This window comes from Mytilus edulis, chromosome 4, assembly GCF_963676685.1.
Source record: "Mytilus edulis chromosome 4, xbMytEdul2.2, whole genome shotgun sequence".
NCBI lineage: Eukaryota > Metazoa > Mollusca > Bivalvia > Mytilida > Mytilidae > Mytilus > Mytilus edulis.
In genome coordinates this window covers 2,209,517-2,236,511 of record NC_092347.1, presented here as the reverse complement: position 1 = coordinate 2,236,511, position 26,995 = coordinate 2,209,517, and the positions used below count along the sequence as shown (strand labels likewise).

General features: G+C 33.0%; 2 protein-coding genes across 2 annotated transcripts; both read right to left on the bottom strand.

Annotated features, from left to right (window-relative positions):
- Positions 1–11,045: 11,045 nt before the first annotated feature.
- LOC139518625 (uncharacterized) lies at positions 11,046–12,399 on the bottom strand. Its single transcript, XM_071310101.1, has 2 exons — positions 12,177–12,399; positions 11,046–11,503 (listed from the first exon to the last, which is right to left on the bottom strand). The coding sequence occupies exons 1-2, from the start codon at positions 12,397–12,399 to the stop codon at positions 11,046–11,048; spliced, it is 681 nt and encodes a 226-aa protein (XP_071166202.1).
- Positions 12,400–12,642: 243 nt separating this feature from the next.
- Positions 12,643–23,913, bottom strand: LOC139518624 (uncharacterized). Its single transcript, XM_071310100.1, has 2 exons — positions 23,810–23,913; positions 12,643–13,468 (listed from the first exon to the last, which is right to left on the bottom strand). The coding sequence occupies exons 1-2, from the start codon at positions 23,911–23,913 to the stop codon at positions 12,643–12,645; spliced, it is 930 nt and encodes a 309-aa protein (XP_071166201.1).
- Between the last annotated feature and the right edge of the window lie 3,082 nt (positions 23,914–26,995).

Genomic DNA, 26,995 nt, shown 5'->3' with positions numbered 1-26,995 from the left:
TTTATCACAAAGTTTTGTTTTAAATTGACCGGCATTGTCAATTTCTAGATTCAAGTCAAGATATGAGGCAGATTTAACCTATAATGTTTTACTTTTATATATTGTGAATTGGATGGAGAGTTGTCTCATTGGTACTCATGCCACATCTTTTTATATCTATTAACATTTTTATATGAATCAAGTGATTATCTAGTTACACGTATTCAAACAATTAACCTCAGAGAACCGAAGACGAATCCAAAAGACCTTTAAAAAGGGTGTGCGAGTCAAATACTACAGACATATGGTTGATTACATCTGCATATGCAATTTTAGTTTACTTGGTTACCACAATTATCCAATAACGGATTCTAGACTTTAAAAGATTTAACAGTACTGAAGTAAACAATACAAAATACCCAGAATGTTATTGAAAACTGCATCTGTAAACCAGAATTTGCTCTGTATAGATTTCAAAAATCAGTCTTACTATAGACTACTATAGACTACAAGCATAGAAAACGCAGTTATGAACAAAATGATGTCATAATTGTATATATATGACGTATCCTAGTTTCATAAGAGGTTTATAGCGAGTTTTGTGTTGCCAAGTCGTAGGTTTCTAAGAAGAACATTAAAAGTCAGTTGTTTGTATTTTTTGTTTGTTTGCCATTTTCTTTTTTGGTCACAGTATTGTCTGGTTTTGTCTAATTGTCCCCTTGATATCTTTTTCAAAAGTGTTAAGACCTGTTGGTTACCCTCTGTTGTTGTTTTTTATTTGGTCGGGTTGTTGTCTCTTTGACACATTTCCCATTTCCATTCTCAATTTTATAATTGGTAGAAAATATTTACAATTAGTGGATGCTATGGTAATGGTCAGAGTCTAAGTAAATAATATGACACGAAAGGAATAATTAAACAACAGTTCATAAAGTTAAAGCGTTTTATTTTGTATGTACCATGCGATCACAATTTCCTGATTATGTAATTATATATGCTAAACGTTCAAATCATTTGTCTATGATGACGCAATTAGAAAATTAGATTAATTCTCTCATTTTAGTTGATTATTCATATTACTTTATAGATTTGAGAAATTAGAACTGCAACGGAATAGTTCATAACATTGTCTACAGCAAGTTTGTTAAACTTTATCGAGTGGGTTTTAAGCGAATGAATTTAGATGGTAATATATTTTTTTTTTCTAGAATTCTGCTTCCCTTTGCAATATTTTTTGGCATGGATTATTTCTTAAACATAGAGACTTTTTTTACACTTCGTAGATTTCTCTACATAGAGATAACGTATTTAATTTGTTGATATGTTTGTTTTGAGGCATGGCTGAATCTACAGATCTACAGATATAAACGTTAAAGTCCCGCGTTGTCCTTGAAAATGATGTGCAATGCCATAAATTAAAAATAATAAAGCATCTAGGAAAGGTAAGTGTTAAGTTAATTCATAATTACGACCATACAAATGATAATTTATGTTAACACAGAATGATTACTACTGGGCTGGTGATATCATTGAGTGAGATACCTTCACCCGTAGTAGCATCAACCCTTAGGTTTTAATAAACTAACTTCAATACCGGGATTATTTTATTTCTGCCAGACGTGCGTTTCGTCCACAAAAGTATTTACTACCAAATGTTAGTAGAAATAAATACAGGACGACTGCTTATAATATCACAGATGGCCACAACGAATCTGCGACTACGTAGTAAAATGAAATCATATTTTTTTCATTTGATAAACGGCCTTAACAGTTGACCATCAAAATAAAAAACAAAAATTGTTTCAACAAGTAAATAAATAATATTATATGTTACACTTACCAAAGAGGAAATCCTAGATATTCATAGGTCTGTACTACTATGTTCCTTTGGAATTTCAACCAAAGATGATTAACTGAATCTTCCGTCACTGTATTGGATACCTAAACTGCATAAGTGTCCTTACAAACAACGGTATATTGTTGGGTCTTCCAAGTGCTCCACGAAACCTCTTTCTAAATTAGTAACATCTATTTTATCAGCAATCAAAGACGGGCTTCAAAGTTATTGTGATACTGTCTTTCCTAGAGGTGTCGTAAATCAGATGTGGATACTTACAAATTCTAAAGATCTTTTAGATTACATGCAATCTAACTGTCTTTCATCTTGCAATAGTATTAAGACATTTGACTTTACTACACTTTCTACAAGTATTCCACATTCCAAACTAAACGACAAATTGAAAGAGTTGGTATTGCTTTGTTTCATCAAAAAGAATGACCAACGAAGATACAAGTATCTTGTCCTTGGAAGGGATAAATCCAACTTTGTAAAGGATCACTCTGATTCAAATAAAAATTCTCTGAAACTGACATTATCAAGATGCTTGATTTCTTTATTGATAACATATTTGTTACGTTCGGAGGTCGTGTTTTTCAACAGACTATCGGCATTCCAATGGGAACGAATAGTGCCCTCTTCTTGCCGACTTGTTTCTTTATTATTATGAGGCTGACTTAATATAGGAACTTCTTAGGAAGAATTATAAGAAGTTAGCATTATCCTTTAACTCTACTTTTCGCTATATAGATGATGTTCTTTCACTAAATAATTCAAAATTTGGTGACTATGTCGAACGCATCTATCCAATTGAACTAGAGATAAAGGATAGAACAGATACAGTTAAGTCGGCCTCATATCTTGACTTACATCTAGAAATTGGCAATGAGGGTCGATTAAAAATAAAATTTTATAACAAAAGAGATGATTTCAGCTTTCCAATTGTGAACTTTCCGTTTCTAAGTAGCAACATTCCAGCAGCACCTGCATACGTTGTATATATCTCCCAATTGATACGATATTCCCGTCCTTGCATTTCCTATCATGATTTTCTTGATAGAGGGTTGTTGCTCACAAGGAAGCTATTAAACCAAGAGTTCCAAAAGGTGAAGTTGAAATCATCTCTTCGTAAATTTTACGGACGCCATCACGAGTTGGTAGACCGTTATGGACTAACCGTTTCACAAATGATATCGGTTATGTTTCTTACATCGTAACTACAAACCCTTCCCACAGGTGGAGCAGGATCTGCTTACCCTTCCGGAGCACCTGAGATCACCCCTAGTTGGGGTTCGTGTTGTTTATTTTTGATTTATGAGTTTGACTGTCCCTCTAGTATCTTTCGTCCCTCTTTTACAATGGAAGGTATAATGGTCAAAATTGACCATGACCCTAATATAAAAGAAAGCAAAAATTTATAAAGGTACGTGAAGGTGGATCCACCAGAAAGTCAGGAACGTTGTCAATTCACTTTTCTTGTGACAATTTAATTGTGATAAATCATATTTAAGGTAGATAGGGTGTCTTCCTCCATCTTGGATGTTGATATACCAGAAAACATCGGTCTATTTCTTTGATAGAATGTGCAAATGTTGAAAGTAGTAGGTAATGCATGTGTAAGAATTTGTATTTCAATATAGCAATTGACATGTTTAATCATATTTATGGTTGTATTTAAATTTTTAAAAAAACAGAAAACTTTTGTTTGATTGTTTTTTGTTTCAAATTTTGCCACATAAGGGGGGGCAATTCAAATGTAAGGACAGATAATTTAGATAAAGTTACTTTTACAATAGAATGTGTTAGGAATTTCTCTATTTTATTATGTAGCAAGAAAACGGGTGCGGTGACCTCATTTTTTTTCTTATCTAAAAGCATACCATTAAAGCTGTCTTCACATATTTTATCTCAAAATTCTATGGTGCAGTTTTCGTTTTATGGCAAAAAAATGGGTTTTCCATCCATAATCTATACCAAATCTGTAAATTTTGATCAACCTGTAGGATGAAAATAATCCGCGTGACCCATTCTTTTTAATATTATTTTTTTAAAAGAATGATATAAACTTCATTTTGGCAAATTATTAAAAATTCTATGAGTTATAATTTAGACACCCCATTTACCTTAATGTAATCCTTGAGACGGTAAATGTGGTACTTAACACTGCAGGAAGATAAGTCTGTAAAATCAGCTAAACATTTAGCACGTTGTATTGTTTAGGAAATATTAAGCTTCTCAATAATCAATATTTTATGAAAATTGAAAAAGCCAAATTAATTTTAGTCAAGGTGTTGGTACCACCTAATGCTCTTCGACTTTGTACTTGCTCTTATAACTATTTTGATCTGAGCGTCACTGATGAGTCTTATGTAGACGAAACTCGCGTCTGGCGTACTAAATTATAATCCTGCTACTTTAGATAACTATTTACACCTCTGGGTCGATGCAACTGCTGGTAGACGTTTCGTCACTGATGGTATCACTAGCCCAGTAGTCAGCACTTCGGTGTTGACATGAATATCAATTATATTGTCATTTTTATATTTTTCCTGTTTACAAAACTTTGAATTTTTCGAAAAACTAAGGATTTTTTTTTCCAGGAAATGATTACCTTAGCTGTATTTGACTCAACTTTTTGGAATTTTAGGTCCTCAATGCTCCTCAACTTTGTACTTGTTTGGCTTTTAAAACTAGTTTGCTCAGAGTGTCACTGATGATTCTTATGTAAACAAAACGCGCGTCTGGCGTATTAAATCCTAATTCTGGTACTTTTGATTTTGATAACTATCTACGCAACTGGGTCAATGCCACTGCTGGTGGACGTTTCGTTCCCGAGAGTATTACCAGTCCAGTAGTCAGCACTTCGGTGTTGACATGAATATCATTTTTTTGTCATTTTTAGCTCACCTGGCCTAAAAGGCCATGTGAGCTTTTCTTATCACTTGGCGTCCGTCGTCGTCGTCGTCGTCGTCGTCGTCGTCTGTCGTCGTTAACAATTTTTCAAACATCTTCTCCTCTGAAACTACTGAATGGATTTGAATGAAACTTAGCATGATTGTTCCTCAGAGTATCCTGCACAAAGTGTGCGCTTCGATTTTTGATCCGTCAAAAAACATGGCCGCCGTTACCTAAAATAGAACATAGGGGTCAAATGCAGTTTTTGGCTTATATCTCGAAAACGAAAGCATTTAGAGCAAATCTGACAGGGGTAAAAATGTTCATTAGGTCAAGATCTATCAGCCCTGAAATTTTCAGATGAATCAAACAAACCATTGTTGGGTTGCTGCCACTTAATTGGTAATTTTAAGGAAATTTTGCAGTGTTTGGTCATTATCTTGAATATTATTATAGATAAAGATAAACTGTAAACAGCAAAAATGATCAGCAAAGTAAGATCTACAAATAAGTTAAATGACCAAAATTGTCAATTGACCCCTTAAGGGGTTATTGTCCTTTAATGGCAATTTTTCACAATTTGTTCATCATATTTGCTAACTTTAAAAAATCTTCTCCTCTGAAACTACTGAATGGATTTGGATGAAACTTAGCATGATTGTTCTTTAGATTATCCTGCACAAAGTGTGTGCTTAGATTTTTGATCCGTCAAAAAACATGGCCACCGTTACTTAAAATAGAACATAGGGGTCAAATGCCGTTTTTGGCTTATATCTCAAAAACGAAAGCATTTAGAGCAAATCTGACAGGGGTAAAAATGTTCATTAGGTCAAGATCTATCAGCCCTGAAATTTTCAGATGAATCAAACAAACCATTGTTGGGTTGCTGCCACTTAATTGGTAATTTTAAGGAAATTTTGCAGTTTTTTGTCATTATCTTGAATATTATTATAGATAAAGATAAACTGTAAACAGCAAAAATGATCAGCAAAGTAAGATCTACAAATAAGTCAATTTGACCAAAATTGTCAATTGACCTCTTAAGGAGTTATTGCCCTTTAAAAACTGTTTTCACAATTTGTTCATCATGTTGACTTACTTTAAAAAAATCTTCTCCTTTGAAACTGCTGTATCAATTTCAGCCAAACTTAGGCTAAATGAGTTTCAGAGTTTCAGAGTATCTAGTATAAATTTTATATTTCATTTCCTTGTATGTCAAGAAACATAGCTCCTATGGCTAAAATAGAACATAGGAGAAATTGATTTTTTTTTTGGCTTTTGAAGAGAATAGGACGATTTCAAGAACATTTAAATAAATTGAAAAGCCAAAATAATCATTGATGAGAGATTAAACCAAAAAAATTCAGGTGAGCGATTCAGGCTCTTGAGAGCCTCTTGTTATATATTTCCTGTTTACAAAACATTGAATTTTTCTGGAGTATTTAACTATAATCCTTGTACTTTTGATAACAACTTAAGAGCTTTTAATAGGCATAATGGCAAATCCGTTTGTGAGGGCCTTATAGTGACGTGTAAAATAAGATGTTGGATAGCTAATGTGGTTGTCTCATACAAACAATCATAAATCAGATAACACACACATAAAATGTTGCTGCATAACAACTTTACTCTAATCATGTATTATACTGATTCTAATAAGCATTATTGCAGCGCCTGAAATCTGAAAACGTAAAGTTAAGAAAATTATATACAACATGAAGGTGTCCATAGTACACGGATGCCACACTCAGACTATCTTTATCTATGTTCAATGAATCGTTAAATTGGGGTCAAAACTCTAATTTGGTAACACAATTAAAAAGATCATGTTTGCTAAGTTTCAAGTTGATTAGACTACAACTTCATCAAAAACTACTTTGACAAAACACTTTAACCTAAAGCGGGCATTATCATTTTCTATCTTCAGTGGACAGTGAAGTTGGAGGTTGAACTCAAATTTAGCATCACAATCAAAAACGTCTTATGTTAGGGAACATGTGTACTAAGTTTCAAGTTGATTGTACTTCAATTCCATCAAAAATTACCTTGACCAAAATGTTTAACCTGAAACGGGAATGACGAACGAACGGACGCACAGACCGAAAAACATAATGCCTTTAGGTGGTGTATACAAATGATTCTAAGTATCACACCATCAAGAGCTACATAGAACAGCCAGTTAGTGGTCAACTTTGAACGAATAATTTGCATCCTTAGTCTTTTATGACAGCTGTCTATAGATTTGAAAAAGGTGCATGCATTTTCACTGTTTTATAGTAATGATACGCATCAGACACACCCTAACCTCCATTGTGATAGAATCAAAATCAGTGGAATCATTTATCTGGCCGAAATTCAAATTTGCTCTACATTTTGTGTTTTTCAGTGTGACTTTCCAAAGCATATATCATCTGACATAGATTCATTAAAAGTCCCGGGTCAAGAACATATTTGGTTATTTTAAGCATGTTTCGAAATTTTAAACCAACTAAAATTTTCAGTTTCAGTTAAAATGTCGATATTCTTGAAAGATACTTAATATGAACAGAAATGTAAGATGCTATCAATCACGAACCTATCCCTTGAAATTTCTTATTTTTTTTATAATAAAACAATTGATACATTATACGTCTTCATCATAACAAAGTTGTCATAACACAATTAACTGACTCATTTTTCATAATGTATGCTATATATTAAGTAACTAATTATTTTGTTAGTCATAAAATCCAGAAAAAAAACCAATTTCATAAATGTACATTTATACAATGAAGACTGCTTTACTCAATTTTTTGATATTTTTAACTAGTTTGTTTGTTTGTTTTGCTCACACGTTGTTCTATGCGACTGTATTACATGTAGGAGGTATGTTAGCTCTTCAACCAGATTTTATCCCCATGATACATAAGGAAATACCTGTTCCAAATTGGGAATAGGAAAGTTCTTTTTCATTTTTTATACGTTTGAGCTTTTGATTTTGCCATTTGATAAGAGACTGTCTGTTTTTATTGTCGTTGTGGATCACTGTTTTGTGATATTATTTATTGTAAGAGTTACGAAAATCATAAAAGTCTATCCATCCAAATGTAATTACTCAGCTAAAAGACTTTCTAGGAAAAGTGGAGCCAACAGATCCTTATGTACATTAAGTATGTGACCGTCTATAGTCAAAAATACTAAAACAATATAAACAATATAGGAAAACATTCAACGCTCGTGCAAATTTAATGATTTGTACTATAGTTATATTCAATTAACATTTCAGAGAATATGAGATTGATACAATAAAGATCCAAATTTCGTTGGAGTTGATATCTATAAAAAGTCAAAGTTAAACTGTTTAGCAAATTATGAACATTCACAGCACACAGTATCAAGATACGAAATAAGAGAATCATAAAACAAACATAAAAAAAATACATTTTTAAAAATAAATAACGTACAAATAAAGGATTAAGAAGGCGTCAAATTATATCAATTCACTTCACAATCAGACACCCATTATATCGAAGTCTTGAACGTACAATACACTTTATTCTCATTTCATAATTTCAGCAAAGTAGAGATCTTGAAAAAAACAAAACGTTTATATATCAAAGTTCGATATGGACATACTTACAATTTTTTAAATTGTATGAATGAAAATATATATCATATTACGTTGTCATAAATCAATGTGTAATTACATCATGTAACTTAAGAAAGCGATTTATTTAATGAAATTAATAATTTCAATCCGTGAAATATTATAATTAGAAATAAAAAGAACATAGTTTGAGATTCTGTGAACTTTTCATTTGAATAAGCTAATAAAGACAATAACTATTTGGCACAGTTCAATAAAAGTTTCAAGTAATCATTAGTTTTAAAAGTAATGAAAGTGATAAAACGATTATGTCTGATTCAAATAACACTGAAACATTATGATATTGGCGTTTAGTGGGCTTAATTAAACTTCATCGGGAACGCTCAACCCAACAAATTTGAAAGTAACGGATGGTTACAGATGAAGATTTTGTTGCTACAATCTTTTATTCTGAGATATAAAAATTTGTTTTGTATTGTTTTATTTCAGGAATCTAATTTTATAATGGATAGCACCTCCAATTTTTCTGGGAGTTGTTGAATAAAAATCTATCTTAAAAAACGAGTTGTAGCATTCTTTTATTTTTCTTTTTTTCTTTTTTTTCAAGATGAAACATGTGAAATTACATACTAAATTATTAGATACAAATTAAAAATAATTAAGTACCAGTTGTAAGTTAGATCAATTCATAATGGTATGATAAGATGTAAATATTACAATTAATTTTGTTAATTAAATGCTGCTTCTAACAATTGTCACTTCTGATTTATTTTTATTTTTTTGTGCAGGGGTTAAGAAACATACAGATTATTTGTTTGGCTTCATAACTATTTTAAAATGAGCGTCACTGGTGATTCTTATGTAGCCGAAACGCGCGTATTCTGTATTAAATTATAATCCTGGTACCTATGATAACTATTTCTATATTAATCAAATATTTTTAATATTCTATCCCACCATATTTTGTGGGGAACATGTTCTTACATCAACATTTGTATACATTTCTTTTATTTTTCTTTGTAAATCATCAATCCAATCCAATCCAATCTAATCCAATCACAGTCACGTCTCAGTCCTTACAGCTGAAAGGACGTACTGGATCAGCTCCTGATTACCCGTTGGCTACAACATGTTACGCTGCTCAGATGGTTCAATGACAAACTAGTAGGCTTGAGACGTCCCTTACAGTAGACCCGCGTCAGTGACACTCTGAAACCCATTGTGGATGGGTGAGTGTCATATGCTGCCCAGACGTCCGAGGGCTATGGGTATTGTAGTTTTGCAGTTGTAAACTGTCAATTGCAGTCATCTACTACAGAGTCAATTATTCATCTATCAACAACACATCGTCGTTGTTAGCGGGCAGTCAAGCTGATCAACCTGGCCCTGAAAGCAACCGGTGTGGAGTATCAACTAAAAGAAACATCAAAATAGTAAAAAATCAAAACAACTCATCAAAAACAAGATGGCGACCTACCAAAATGGCGTCTTCTATTTGTTCCTGACCACTACATAAAACATGTAAATGCTCACCAAACGCCTTCGGGCACCGAGCCGACCGTGCGAGGGATGCATATCCAGTCAAGGTCGTTAAACACTTCCAGTTAGTTTTTAAATCATTACTTTTACTGATTAACCTATTTTTGATTATATCCATTAGACGTTCTTGGTAGTACTTATACATCCGTCATTATGTTATAGTGTTATGATACATCTTTTTTTTAATTTTTATTGCCATGACAATATCAGTTTGTTTTCGAATTGTCTCTCTCCTCTTTCTTCAAAATACATATTATATTTGGGCTAATTCTAACATTATTGAACCGTAACCAGGGATGTTACCGTATCATTTTCTGTGTTTTTAATTGTATAACTTCCTTGACTCATCTCGACACCGATTTGTACCCAAGATCAACTGGAAGCTTCTGTGTCATTTAATGAATAAAAACAGACACAAATGTTTGGTTCTGTGTACAATATTTTGTCTGTTTGTCGTTTTCTTTCTTAGCCATGGCGTTGTCAGTTTATTTTCTCTCTATGAGTTTGACTCTCCCAATGGTATCTTTCGTTCCTCTTTTATACCTATTTCATTTAGACTTACATTTTTGTGTTCTAATATCTAAATTCTTTTATTCAATCCTACCTGTCTATAATTATTCTTAATTCTAAATTTTCTATTTAAAACTCTAATACAATAGTAAATGTTACATCACATCGTGTAAAGTTCTATGCTGCCTTTTAATTCTGCAGTAATGAAGCATTTTTAGTTTGTTAGTAATGTCATTAGCATCATATTCTCTCATTTAAGAATAGTGTTAAAAAAAATGAAATTTCAGATTCATTCCTTTTAAATGATCGTCTGAAATGTGTTTTAATTAAAATGAATTCAGAACAAATATTGTTTTGAGCATCAATTATCTGAACAAAAGATAAAAGAATTTCATAAGTCCGAACCGTTATCCCGGGAAAACCTTCATCAGGAACGCTAAAATCAAAACATTTGAAAGCCTGGTCCACCTAATGATGTACAAAATGTCCACCTAATGATGTTCAAAATGTTTGAAAGCCTGGTCCACCTAATGATGTACAAAATGTTTGAAATCCTGGTCCACCTAATGATGTACAAAATGTTTGAAAGCCTGGTCCACCTAATGATGTACAAAATGTTTGAAAGCCTGGTCCACCTAATGATGTACAAAATGTTTAAAATGTTTGAAAGCCTGGTCCACCTAATGATGTTCAAAATGTTTAACATGTTTGAAAGCCTGGTCCACCTAATGATGTACAAAATGTTTGAAAGCCTGGTCCACCTAATGATGTACAAAATGTTTGAAAGCCTGGTCCACCTAATGAAGTACAAAATGTTTGAAAGCCTGGTCCACCTAATGATATACAAAATGTTTGAAAGCCTGGTCCACCTAATGATGTACAACATGTTTGAAAGCCTGGTCCACCTAATGATGTACAAAATGTTTGAAAGCCTGGTCCACCTAATAGTGTACAAAATGTTTGAAAGCCTGGTCCACCTAATGATGTACAAAATGTTTGAAAGCCTGGTCCACCTAATGATGTACAAAACATTTGAAAGCCTGGTCCACCTAATGATGTACAAAATGTTTGAAATCTTGGTCCACCTAATGATGTACAAAATGTTTGAAAGCCTGGTCCACTTAATGATGTACAAAATGTTTGAAAGCCTGGTCCACCTAATGATGTACAAAATGTTTAAAATGTTTCAAAGCCTGGTCCACCTTATGATGTTCAAAATGTTTAAAATTTTTGAAAGCCTGGTCCATCTAATGATGTACAAAATGTTTGAAAGCCTGGTCCACCTAATGATATACAAAATGTTTGAAAGCCTGGTCCACCTAATGATGTACAAAATGTTTGAAAGCTTGGTCCACCTAATGATGTACAAAATGTTTGAAAGCCTGGTCCACCTGATGATGTTCAAAATGTTTGAAAGCCTGGTCCACCTAATGATGTACAAAATGTCACCTAATGATGTTCAAAATGTTTAAAATGTTTGAAAGCCTGGTCCACCTAATGATGTACAAAATGTTTGAAAGCCTGCTCCACCTAATGATGTACAAAATGTTTGAAAGCCTGGTCCACCTAATGATGTACAAAATGTTTGAAAGCCTGGTCCACCTAATGAAGTACAAAATGTTTGAAAGCCTGGTCCACCTAATGATGTACAAAATGTTTGAAAGCCTGGTCCACCTAATGATGTAAAAAACATTTGAAAGCTTGGTCCACCTAATGATGTACAAAATGTTTGAAAGCCTGGTCCACCTAATGATGTACAAAATGTTTGAAAGCCTGGTCCACCTAATGCTGTACAAAATGTTTGAAAGCCTGGTCCACCTTATGATGTACAAAATGTTTGAAAGCCTGGTCCACCTAATGATGTACAGAATGCTTGAAAGCCTGGTCCACCTAATGATGTACAAAATGTTTGAAAGCCTGGTCCACCTAATGATGAACAAAACATTTGAAAGCCTGGTCCACCTAATGATGTACAAAATGTTTGAAAGCCTGGTCCACCTAATGATGTACAAAATGTTTGAAAGCCTGGTCCACCTAATGATGTAAAAAACATTTGAAAGCCTGGTCCACCTAATGGTGTACAAAATGTTTGAAAGCCTGGTCCACCTTATGGTGTACAAAACATTTGAAAGTCTGGTCCACCTAATGATGTACAAAATGTTTGAAAGCCTGGTCCACCTAATGATGTACAAAACATTTGAAAGCCTGGTCCACCTAATGATGTACAAAACGTTTGAAAGCCTGGTCCACCTAATGATGTACAAAATGTTTGAAAGCCTGGTCCAACTAATGATGTTCAAAATGTTTGAAAGCCTGGTCCACCTAATGATGTACAAAATGTTTGAAAGCCTGGTCCACCTAATGCTGTACAAAACATTTGAAAGCCTGGTCCACCTAATGGTGTACAAAATGTTTGAAAGCCTGGTACACCTAATGGTGTACAAAACATTTGAAAGTCTGGTCCACCTAATGATGTACAAAAGGTTTGAAAGCCTGGTCCAACTAATGATGTACAAAACATTTGAAAGCCTGGTCCACCTAATGATGTACAAAATGTTTGAAAGCCTGGTCCACCTAATGATGTACAAAATGTTTGAAAGCCTGCTCCACCTAATGATGTACAAAATGTTTGAAAGCCTGGTCCACCTAATGGTGTACAAAATGTTTGAAAGCCTGGTCCACCTAATGGTGTACAAAACATTTGAAAGCCTGGTCCACCTAATGATGTACAAAACGTTTGAAAGCCTGGTCCACCTAATGATGTACAAAATGTTTGAAAGCCTGGTCCACCTAATGATGTACAAAATGTTTGAAAGCCTGGTCCACCTAATGATGTACAAAATGTTTGAAAGCCTGGTCCACCTAATGATGTACAAAATGTTTGAAAGCCTGGTCCACCTAATGGTGTACAAAATGTTTGAAAGCCTGGTCCACCTAATGATGTACAAAACATTTGAAAGCCTGGTCCACCTAATGATGTACAAAATGTTTGAAAGTCTGGTCCACCTAATGTTGTACAAAATGTTTGAAAGCCTGGTCCACCTAATGATGTACAAAATGTTTGAAAGCCTGGTCCACCTGATGATGTACAAAATGTTTGAAAGCCATTATAGGAGATTGCTCTGTTAAAAAATCAATTAATATTCGATATAAATAATTTTTAAGTCACCCAAAAAATCAAAATTCATTATTCAAATCATCGTTCTTGTTCCTTTTCCTAAATGATATATTGAAATCACTGCTATTAACTTCCGGGTCCGCCTGTAGTGAAACACATTACACAGTGCGTTAAATACATCTTTTTGTTCATATATTTGTCATCGGTAGCAGTAGGAAGCTACAATTAGTATGATAAACGAGAATAGAATTCATCTAAATTTGCTGTATTATTATGTAATAAAGAGTTACAACTGATTAACTTATTGAATAATGCGTTTATTGTCATATAATTCCTCATAGAAATCTTACATTTAAAGAACAGTAGACAAGTGCAGTTTTCCAATTATTTTTTTTTGGCTCTGAAATGAACTGACAAATATGCCAGCAGAATTTCTAAGTCTTGCCAATGATATCTATGAGAATAATAATTAGTTATCTAAACTGACATTGAAAGATGTTACTAAAACTGAGGAATCGGAATCCGAAAAGATAAACTTGATCAAATAGTTATCAAAGGTACCAGGATTATAATTTAGTACGCCAGACGCGCGTTTCGTCTACATCAGACTTTTTCGCTTTCGATCTTTTATATCTGGGCGTCACTGGTGAGTCTTGTGTGGACGAGGCGCGTTTTTGGCGTATTAAATTTTAAACCTGATGCTTTTTTTATTCATTAATCATGTGTTTCTTTGTCTAATACGTTTTCCTATTTATTTGTATTGTAGTCCTGTAATATTATGTTGTCATTCCTATGTTATATTTAACATTGCCATTAAAGTGCGAGGTTTGGCATGCCACAAAACCAGGTTCAACCCACCATTTTTTCCTTTAAAAATGTCCTGTAGCAAGTCAGGAATATGGCCATTGTTATATTATAGTTCGTTTCTGTGTGTGTTACAATTTAACGTTGCGTCGTTTGTTTTCTCTTATTTTTGAGTGTAAATTGACATTACGATAAGACGTGTCACGGTACTTGTCTATCCCAAATTCATGTATTTGGTTTTGATGTTATATTTGTTATTCTCGTGGGATTTTGTCTGATGCTTGGTCCGTTTCTGTGTGTGTTAGTTACATTGTAGTGTTGTGTCATTGTTCTCCTCTTATATTTATGCGTTTCCCTCAGTTTTAGTTTGTTACCCCGATTTTGTTTTTTGTCCATGGATTTATGAGTTTGAACAGCGGTATACTACTGTTGCCTTTATTCATCAGTGACGCTCATATCAAAATATTTATAAAGCCAAACAAGAACAAAGTTGAAGAGCAACCTTCTTCTTTGGTTAAACTGGAACGTCTTTTAAGCTCATTGTCTTTCCGAGAGTTTCTCGTACTATAGACTGAAAATGAGAGCAGTGAATTAATAATCTAGTATAATAAGTAAAATAAAATAAGACGTCACACATGATGCAATTTGTTATCGCACATTGACGAAATTATTGTCATTGCTTAATATAGGGAGTAATAGAATTTTAAAGAATAATCAAACATGAAGTTTATAGCATGATTCATAACAACCTTTCTTTAATTATCCGTTAATTATAACCAAAAAAATAAGTTTCTTCATAATTCCTTAATTCATAAACAGAAAATGAAGAAAAGTGTGCTATCAATAATGTCATTACTTAAGCAACGAATACTTAGCTAATGATATAGGGCATACGATACATTTTTTAAAGGTTGAATGTTTTAGATAAAAAATTAAAACAAGTTTACCTATTCAATTCAAATATGTAATACTAAAAAACAATTGATGTGCTTCTTAAGGGATAAATGGGCCGAAATTTTAGATTTTTTATACTATTTCTGTGCTTCTGGTATATACTCATAACTTTCTTGTTTTAAAAGATAAACACAAGCGGATTGTTTTGTAAATTAAACATATAAAACTCTTCTTAGTATATGAATGCTTTAAGAGCATTAGGTTAGGTTGATAAGGGTTTAGCCATATCATAAGTTCAGCGAATAATAAATTAGAAAAGATAATGATTTCATGTTTGTAAAAGAATTGCCAACTAAGGAGAAACAACTCTGAAAAGTCTTATTTCATTTAAATAGCCCAGTGATTATTCTAAATCATTGATATAGAATTCAATCTAATATTGATGATATCAAAATATGGACTTTAAAAAAAAAATCATTGGACTTTCTGGGACAAAAATGATTTTCAATGTTATTGTTTTAACGTTTTATGTCAATTCTAAATGCATTTTTGTGTAAATGTGCAGCTATGCAATTTAAATTTCTTAATAGCAAGTTGAAGAAATAAGTTTTGATTTAAAGTTGATGTTCGACAGGTTTGAATTGCATGAAATATCTTTCAATTATATGTGACATCACCAATGTATTATGCTATATTTTCGTTGTTGTTCTGCAGTTTGCATGTTGTGTCGACTATTGTATTATTTGTTTGTGTTTTTCTCGGTGATGAATGTTTTCCACTACTGATTGATGTGTTTCCCTCGGTTTTAGTTTGTAGCCCGGATTTGGGTCTTTTTCCGCAATCGATTTATGAATTTTTAAAACCGGTATACTACTGATGCCTTTATTCCTTGTCCTTGGTTGCTTGATAACTTGTTCACGTAATAATTTCTTATCTCGATCTTCTCTTGAAGCGGTCTTTTACATTTGTATTGTATCTTAAAACAAGTAAAACACAAATAAAGATTAATAAATTACCATCAACATGAAAGTGTATTGACTATACGGTAAAAAAATTCCAAATTAAAACTAAATGTCTTTCTTCTCAATGCCTTTTCTAGTAATGGTATTCAAGCGAATTAACCAAATATTTGATTAGAAAAAAAGGTTCTAAGAGAGATGACCTCTCTAATAAATGGACCTATGATAAAGGAAACAGATTGATAGGCACAGGTGACATAGGTTATAAATTTATGTTATCTTAGATAATCAAAGTAAGGCATCGTGTAGCATCATGGCTTTTCTAAAAATAAGAAGAGTTGGTATCATTTCAACTCTTCACAAGACCAAAAGACACAGAAAATAACAATTATAGGTCACTGTACGGCCTTCAACAATGAGTTAATCCATAATGCATAATCAGCTATAAAAGACATTTTTTTTAGCTTAAATAACCAAAACATAAGACAATGGGCAACATGGCTTTTCTGTTTATAAAGACTTATGAAACTACACATGTGACAATGGGTTTCCTGGTTATTCTATCTATTTCTAAAGACATGTCAATGCATAAACTATTGTGATGTTTTTATCAGTGTGGGTGATGTGACTGGATACGTATCGTAATAATAAAAACTTGCATTTTGATATCTGATACATGTTATGTATGCAAATTTTCCTGAATTCGCAAAGAATAATCTTTCATTTTTGTCAATTCTTGATAAATGACATTAATAAATGCACGCAATAACACTAGAGCATTGAGGCCGAACAATTCCTAAATGTTTTGCCAAATACAGCAAAGTTAATCCATTCCTGAGGTAGACAATCCTTACGCACGTTAGTCAAAAACTCAAAGTTTTTGAAACAGTTGATTTATAATAATGACCATATCAATGATAAATCATGTCAACACATAAGTGTTGACCACAATTGTGACAATGGAAAACATGACTTTTCTATATATGTAAGAAAAAGCACCCACATTTGTAACTATGGGTTACATAACTTTGCAGTAAATGTCAGATAAAGTAACCACACTTGTGACAATAGATTACATGGCTTTGCTTGTCAATATCAGTTAGTATTACCAGACTGGTGACAATGGATAGAATTGCTTATTCAAGTTAAAACTTTATCATTAACACCTGTATGCATGGAGAAACTCTATAAAATATTGCTACCAAGGCCATACGCCTGTCAGTTTTATCAAACGTACAAGCATACGATCCTTTGTAGCTGAAAAGCAAGTATATAGTATAGACTTTGCCATTTAAATGGATCCAGTCTTGATTCCTGTTTGGCATCATGCAATCTCATCAGGTTTTTTTTGTCTTAATAGTATATTCAAAATAAATAAATGGATTTTGGACATCGGTTAACAACTGTTTCCACTAACTTAACTTGTACATTTAAGGCAATGTTTTTCAGTTTAGACCTAAGACATTTTTCCAACTTTTATCTTTTCTACTTTTAAAGTACAATCTGAAGTCATATGATGTAAGGCATTGTTTTTTATATATTATGCTTTAATTCAGCTCAAAAAAGAAATCTATTCATAACTATAAATACCAACACTTAACAATAATAAAGTTCATTTTAAATGATACATACGAACATCTCACCAAAAACTTTATAATTGGTTCAATCTAAATGAAGTTGGAACTATGTTTTCGCATTTTAGCCCCTATTGACTTTTTTAAATATGAAGTTCGTTGCGCAATAAAACAAATTTGGGCAGCTGTTCACTGATCAATCCTTTATGTAGGTTTATATAAAGGTGAAGATGGGGTAAAAGTCTTCTGAAACATACACTGCTGACCGTTTCTGACATCATTTGAACCGTTACCAGTAGTGGTATCGTATCATTTTTGGTGCTTGCAACTGTATAACTTCCTTGCCTCATCTCGATACCGATTTATACATACGATCAATTGCAAGCTTCTGTATAGACAGTAAAACAAATTTTCAGTAAGACATAAAAAATAACCACTATGTTTTGTGTTTTTGTGTTTTCAGCTCTTCATCTATTTAAGCCCTGTTTTGTTTAAACTTTTTCTATTTTTTTGGTTTTGTAGCTCATCTTTTAAATAGGCTATGGAGTTAATATGTTGGTCTTGGTCGTCACTGAGGAGATATTTTTTAACGAAATACGCATCCGGTACAGAAAAAATTGTACCGTTTATTTTGTTGTTATTCCTAAAGGAGGGTCGAAAGTTAACAGAGGGACATTCAAACTCATAGATCGAAAATAAACTGACAACGCCATAGCTAAAAAGGAAAATAAACAAATAATAGAACACAAGACACAACATAGAAAACTAAACACTAAGCAACACAAACCCTATAAAAAAAACTGGGGTTTATCTCAGGTGCTCCGGAAGGTTAAGCAGATCTTGCTCCACATGTGGCAACTGTTGTGTTGCTAATGTTATTATAAACCCGGTAAATAGTCTTATTCGATAGGATTCGTGAAAAAGGAGCGGGTTTTTAGTTACGACATACCTTTGTTGTTAAAAAGTTTGTTTCGACTGTTACCGCATCTTTAAATTGGTTTTCGATTAGGTGAATTGTTGACTTGTCTTTTCGACGATTTTCCTTTTGGTTTTTTCATCGCCACAGCGTTTTCAGTTTATCTTTAAGTAAAGAGTTTCTGATGGTCTTTCGGTATCTTTCGCATTTTGCACCTTAAGATGTACAAATTTGAAATAACATTTTAGTAGAATGCTCTGTTCCAAAAACCATCAGTAGTCGATGTAAATCATCTTGAAGTGCCAACAAAACGAAATCCTTTATTCAAATCATCGTTTTTGTACCTTTTCTTAAATGATATTAGGAAATCACTGCAATAAACTTCCGGGTCTGTCTGTAGTATAACCACATTAAACAATGCATTACATCACTATTGTATCTTTTTGTTCATATATTTGTCAACGAAAACAATAAAGAAATTACCATAAGAATAATTAACGAGAGTACAATTCATCTAAATTTGATGCGTTATTATGTAATAAAGAGTTACAACTGATTTAACTCATCGAATCATCTGTCCCCAAAAAAGATAATATAATAGCAGTGAAAATCTCGTAAAACAAGTAAAAAACAAGACGTCACACACATTAAAATTTGGTATTTCACTTTGACAATTTCATACCTTAGTGGTTATAATTCTCAAATCATGATAAAACATCAACCTACGGACATGATTTATAACATACCTTAGGTAGCAATACACAGTTAGGAGTTTAGTTTTGGCCCCTGTGGATTTTTAAAATAGGAAAGTTATTGTGTAATAAAATTCATTTTTAGACAGATGAGTGCTAATTTAGCCTTCAAAGCTGGTTTATAAGTTCATCAAGATTATTTTTTACATGTTTTATGGCCTGTTTTCTGTTTGACAATCCGTATTTTCATAGCTAGACCGGCCATCGGTCCAGAAATTAATGTACTGTTTACAAACACTCTTTTTCTACGCGAAGTTTTTGACGCAATTTTACAAAAAAATGAGATGAAAGACATATGATTATCATTGGATTTGCTGAATGATATATGTACACAGTTTCAGAAAAGGTATTACTTCAAGCGATTGAAACTCTACTTTTAGCCAAATTTTGGGGAAATATATGACATCTTTCCCCCCCCCCCCTTTTTGCAATATTTTATAACAAATAAATGCAGATTGTTGCCATGGATACACCAAAAAGAAATTATATTTTACCATTTTATTTACTGGATATAAAATCTATGGAAGATTCTGATTACATACATATGCCCATATATGACACAAACAGTAAGCTTGATATTGCAAGAAAGCAATGAAAAGGGGATGGTAAAATTCATAAGGGCAAATTTTAGTATTTTTTCCTAACTGTTTATTGCTACCTTATTAAAGATTGTCCGTCTTTAAATTTTGAAATTATAAAAAAAACTAAGGTGTCAACTCCCTCAGGCAAACTTGACCTTAGATGGATTGTACCCTAAAATAATCAAGCTCTTTAACTGTTTTTGGTTCTTATACATCATTGTCTTCAAATATTCGACTTTTGAGCGTTCCTAATGAAGGTAAATCCAGAAAAGCACAGTGTTCGCAGGAAATTTATAACGATTAACAATTGTTTGTGTTCTTCCCTTATACTTTGAGTACACTATAACAAAAATGAGCAGCAAGACAAGATCTCCAAGAAGGACTGTATAGATAAAATTATTAGTTTTGTTCTAATAGGAGTTATTGCCCTGATTTGACAATGTTTATCTTTTTGCGTGGAGGGCAAAAAACAAAGAAGATAGAGAGAAACTAATCAAAATATGATCAACAAAGAAGAGATTTCTGTCATGAAGTATATTCTAGTCGAGAATACTGGAGAGTTTCATTAGAAGATATAATGCACATAGATCTGGGTGAACGACACAGGCTCTTAAGAATCCTTCTTTTTAACAAATTTCCAAAAAGGGGAAACGAAGACTATTTGACCGATCTGAAACCAAATAATAAGATCAAATAAATGAGCGATGGCACAAATTGTTACAGATATGTGTACAACTTCACAATGTTGACCTTATACAATAAAATATTAAATTGTTGAAGGCGTGTATTAATAGAATGATGTTCAATAGAACTTAATGAACGTTATATAAGAGAATTTACGGTCTATTGCTTGATATTTACCCTTTACTTGATATAAGACCATCATAGGGTCGCCAATTTATGTTTTTAATTTGTTTGAAAGGATGAATTTTTTTTAATGAAAATGTTCATCTTTACAGCATCTAAAACATCCATTTCCACAACATTTTGAGTTATTTCCAATCATACTTTAAAGATACTTGCATCAACTAACTACAATCGATGACGGGTATACTCATATCTTGACTTACACTAAGAAATTGACAATGAGGGTCGGTTGAAAACAAACTTTACAAAAAAAGAGTTGATTTCATCTTCCTAATTGTGAACTTTTCCATTTCTATATAGCAACATTCCAGCAGCGCCTGCATACGGAGTATATATATCCCAATTGATACGATATTCCCGGGCTTGTATTTCCTATCATGATTTTCCTTGGTAGAGGATTGCTACTCACAATGAAGCTATCAAACCAAGAGTTCAAAATGGTGCAGTTGAAATCATGCCTTTATATATTTTACGGACGCCATCACGAGTTGGTTAACCGTTATGGAATAACCGTTTTACAGATGATATCGGACATGTTCTTTATGTCGTTACTACAATACCCATCACTTTTCACGAATGTGACCTACCGAATTCGACTATTTACGGGATTTGTAATAACATAAGGTAGCAATAAACAGTTAGGAAAAAATACTAAAATTTGCCCTTATGAATTTTACCATCCCCTTTTCATTGCTTTCTTGCAATATCAAGCTTACTGTTTGTGTTATATATGGGCATATGTATGTAATCAGAATCTTCCATAGATTTTATATCCAGTATATAAAATGGTAAAATATAATTTCTTTTTGGTGTATCCATGGCAACAATCTGCATTTATTTGTTATAAAATATTGCAAAAAGGGGGGGAAAGATGTCATATATTTCCCCAAAATTTGGCTAAAAGTAGAATTTCAATCGCTTGAAGTTATACCTTTTCTGAAACTGTGTACATATATCATTCAGCAATTCCAATGATAATCATATGTCTTTCATCTCATTTTTTTGTAAAATTGCGTCAAAAACTTCGCGTAGAAAAAGAGTGTTTGTAAACAGTACATTAATTTCTGGACCGATGGCCGGTCTAGCTATGAAAATACGGATTGTCAAACAGAAAACAGCCCATAAAACATGTAAAACATAATCTTGATGAACTTATAAACCATCTTTGAAGGCTAAATTAGCACTCATCTGTCTAAAAATGAATTTTATTACACAATAACTTTCCTATTTTAAAAATCCACAGGGGCCAAAATGCGAAACTAAACTCCTAACTGTGTATTGCTACCTAAGCAACACGACGGATGCCACATGTGGAGCAGAATTTGTTTACCCTTCCGGAGCTCCTGAGATCACACCCAGTTTTTGGTGGGGTTCGTGTTGCTTAGTCTTTAGTTTTCTATGTTGTGTCTTCTGTACTATTAATATTTCTGTGTCTTTTTATTTTTAGCCATGGCGTTGTCAGTTTATTTTCAATCTATGAGTTTGGCTCTCCATCTGGTATCTTTTGTCCCTCTTTTACTTTCCATAAATATAAATATAGGCTTTTCATCAGAATCTAAGAAATAACAAATGAAACACATCATTTAAATGTGGTTTCAATTGAGTCACTATATTTCTTGAAAATGTCAACGCAACTTGACTTGTTTTTTGGCCCACAAATTAATATCATACTGTTTCTTAAGACTTAACCATTCTGATTAAATTCTTTTAAAGAACATTTTTTATTATCTTTTCTTGAAAAGAAAAGCAAAACGTTATTTTATTTAGGGTTTCAGTGCAAAGGTCGTCGTCCTTCTAGCAGGTATTTTGAATTTCCCAGCAGCGTCAAAGCGACAATCATGTAAAGGATCTTCACAGGATCATATATGGCCGTTTTGATTTCAATTGCTTCTACAAATATTAAAATAGACCAATAGGACAAATGTTTGACTCCTTGTTGTCATATTTACGTTTCATCAAGACCAAAGAAACAACACTTGCTAAAGTTGTTACGAATGAAAATGTTCGTAATGATTTGATTAATTTCTTTTAATGCACACTAAAATTTACCATGTCAGAATCTAATGTATCCGAAAATATTTTCGAACGTTTATATCAAAACGTTTTGATTGGTTTATACCGCAGTCCCACTAGGCCACGATCGCACTACGATCTGTGAAAAAAATGCAAATTTTGATGATCGTAGTACGATCGTGTAGATCGCAGTAAGGTCGTGTCACAGTCGTGGTGAGGTCTTCAAGATCGTGATGAGCGTGGCAAACTTTGACATGTTCAAAACAATCGTGGTGCGGTCGTGGCGAAATCAGGTCGTAGTAGAAGCGTAGTGAGAGCGCACTAAGATCGTAGTAAGATCGCAAAGGTCGCTGTACCATCGTAGTGAAAGCGTAGCGAAAGCGTAATTCTATTCGGAGAAACTGCGCTACGATCTCATTGCGTCGTTATTACGACCATCACGTCCTCGCCGCGACCCAACTACGCTTCCACTACGACTATATTACGCTTACACCACGCTGTTCACGACCATATTACGATTCTAGCACGCCCTTGCCGTCCTCATTACGCTCTTACTACGACCATTATTCTCATTTTCATTTTCACATAAAATGTATTAATTCTCTCCAGCTTTTGTTTGTCTGTATGTTATTAGGACATCTTGTCCATTTTCTCTAACGGCTCAACCATGCTTCTTTTTTCATATAGATTAGACCGTTGGTTTTCCCGTTTGAATGGTTTTACACTTGTAATTTTGGGGGCCTTTAATATCTTGCTGTTCGGTGTAAGCCAAGGCTCCGTGTTGAAGGCCGTATCTTGGCCTATAATGGTTTACTTTTAAAAATTGTTACATGGATGGAGAGTTGTCTCATTGGCACTCATACCAAATTTTCCTATATCTATTGACACATCTGTGTCATATGTGCTATCGTTCACTAAAATATCGTCATTTCAGCTTTATGGACCAGCAATAGGTTGTAATTTAGGTCGGATTGGTCGGTCCGACATCTCTACTTGATCAAGATTCGTTACTATCAGAGCTCCATCTGCCTCTACATCAACCCCTACCACCACACCACACCCATGTGTTCTAGTAGATTTTGGTGGCATGACTGTATTTTTTTTTCGAGAAATCTGCGTACTAATCAGAAATAGAACTGAACGAATGATACTGTATTGATATGGAACACGATGATGAAGTTATTGCTGAGAGCGTAATAAGATCGCGGTATGAACGTAACTACTTAGAATCGTGGTAAGAACGTGCTATAATCGCAGTAGAAGCGTGATAAGATCGTGTTGCAATCGGATAACTCGTGGTATGGTCGTAGTGAGAACGTGATGAGCGTAGAAAGATCTTGATAAGCGTAGTAAGGTCACAGAATAAGCGCGGTGAGAACGTATTATAATCGTAGCAAGATCGTTGTAGAAGCGTGATGAGGACGTAGTAGCATTGTGAAAGCAACGAAAATTTACATTTTCATGCCGCTCATACCGCGACCTCACCACGATCTGAATTTAATTTAGATCGCGGTGAGCGTGGTGCGATCGTGGTCTAGTGGGACTGGGGCTTAAGAAGGAACTAAATAATGAAAAATCAATCAATAGTGTGCCTGTGTTTTCATTTTGAGGTATAATGAAATCAATAGACCTTTGGATTCTAAAATGGTCAATTTCCCACAGGGTTTCAAAGTCAAATTTTATCTTTGCTTAATATTTAAGAAACAAAATTTGTCACTGAAACCTATTTGTGAAGTTATGTTTAAAATGGTTCAGCATGTCTTGAGCCAAAGATTTCTCAAGTTAAGACAATCAGACAATACAAAAAGCTATAGCCAGTTATGGTTGACAAATTGCCATCAAAAGAGGAAGAACTCTGATATCGTTTAAATACCATGTGATTATTTCCCCTCTTTTAAACAAAAATCAATCAAGCATCATCATTTTTTAGGAACAAATTATGGACTGTTTTGGGGAAAATAAGCTAACGTCTATTTCAAAGATATTTTGTATGGATGTACAACTATCCATTTTATATTTTTATGCAAATAAAACAGTTTGATAAATTATTTTTGATTTTCAGTTAAAGCCTTTTTTTAAATTCCCAATAGAACCAAATGTATTCTCTCAAGATGCCTTATTTTGTTAGACTTTAGAAGAGAATTTGATCCTTGGTTTGCTCAGCTAAAATGTGAGCAGGCCTCTGCGGTTGATAATGATAAAAAGAAGAAGAATATAAAGTAAGACAGGTGGTAACATGGCTCTCCTGTCATTGTCAGCTAAAACAACCAAAATAAGACAATGGGGGTACAAAACCTTTCAATTACCACACTTACCCACACTTGTTACAATTTTAATCTGACTATTCTATGTCAGCTAAATTAACAATACTTGTGACAATGGGTAACATTGATTTTTTTGTTAATGTCAGCAAACATTAACAACTGCTTGGAGAAGCTTCACAAATATTGCTGTCAGCTTTATAGAATATGAATGAATAGCTATGAAATACAGACCAAATCAGACACACAAAAAAATAATAATAAAACAAAAATCTAAGACCCTTTGAAATTTAAAGGCAAGCAGTAAAAGAATAAAGCCTTTAACATGCATTGAGGCTTGTTCAGGCAATTTCCTCAATTATTTTCTCTTCCTTAGTATATTCAAAATGGATAAACGGGTTTCAAAAATGGATACAGAACTGTTGTCTCTTTGTTAAATATCATTTCAGGCAAGGCAAAAGTTCATTCAAAACTATTATGAACATTAAACCCAAAGCATTCCTTCAAACTTTTTTACTGGTTTTTTTTTCTCTTTTCAGAGTACAATCTAAGGCCATATAATGTAAAGTAACATTTTATTTATTATGCTTTAATTCAATACAAAATAGAACCAATTCATAAATATAAATACTCACACTTACAATAATAAATATTATTATTGCATAGCCATATAATATTTCCCACAGAAAGTAACCAAAAGCTAGCATGCAATAAATTCCAATATTGCACTAGTGCAATAAATCTTCAAAATTCATGAAATCATCAACGACAAAATTTTAGTTTAAACCAATTTTTACATTCAAATATTATATTGCTATACAATAAAAGGGTTATTGCATGAATATTGAGGAATATTGTCCCTCGTTAAACATATATTGCACTCGCTATCTCGTGCAATTTAAAATTCTACTCTGGACAATATTCCCCAATATTCATGCTATAACCCTTTATTATTAATATGGCATATGAGCATATCATCACACAAACTTTAATTACAATTTAATGCCTTAAATTTTAATGCTTTAAAATATCTCAAAGATTTTTTAACACAAATTTTTATCTAAATACAAACTGTAATAAACATTGTGATAAAGCTAAATACCAGCATAAAAAAATATCACAAAAATATGTAAAGATATGTAGAAAACAATTTCAGTGTTGCAGAGATAGTTTGATTTGTTTCAAGCAATCTTTGATGTGTCTGAGCTTTTGATTTTTCCATTTAATTAGGGACTTTCCGTTTAGATTTTCCTTCGAGATCAGTATTTTTATACATTAGAACAAACTAAAAGTTTGCTGATTATCAATTGCTCCCTGAAAAATTTGAAGTTATTGGTTGTTGACAGTGAACAATACAGTCATAACAATGCAAATTCGTAAGATAAATGGAATGCAATAATTTTCTTGTACTTTAGTTTTAAATCAACAATAGTTAAAACAAAGTAGAATTGTTGATACCCCTGCCCTTCAATAATATAAGTACAAATGTATAATGAAAATATAAATGACTTATAATGAAAATAACAGTGAAAATGGACGTCACACTAAACTCCAAAATATATAAATGAACTAAAATTTAAAAAAACATACAGACTAACAAAGGCCAGAGCCTCTTGTCTTTGGACAGGCACAACAAATGCCCCATTATATCTAGAGAATATAGAACATAGAAAACACACAGCAATATTCACCGTCAAACTCAGTTCAAAAGAAATCTGAGTCTGATGTCAGAATAGGTTACACAAGAAACTTAGCAAATTACAATGGTACATAAACTAACAAAGGAATACTAGCAGCTACTGACAAATTATTCCTTTGTGTTTATCCTTGGTTGATAAAAACTATTTAAGGAGTTGTACTTAACAGAGACTATCAGCAGATATTGAAGTAAGTAATAAGATTGTCTCCCC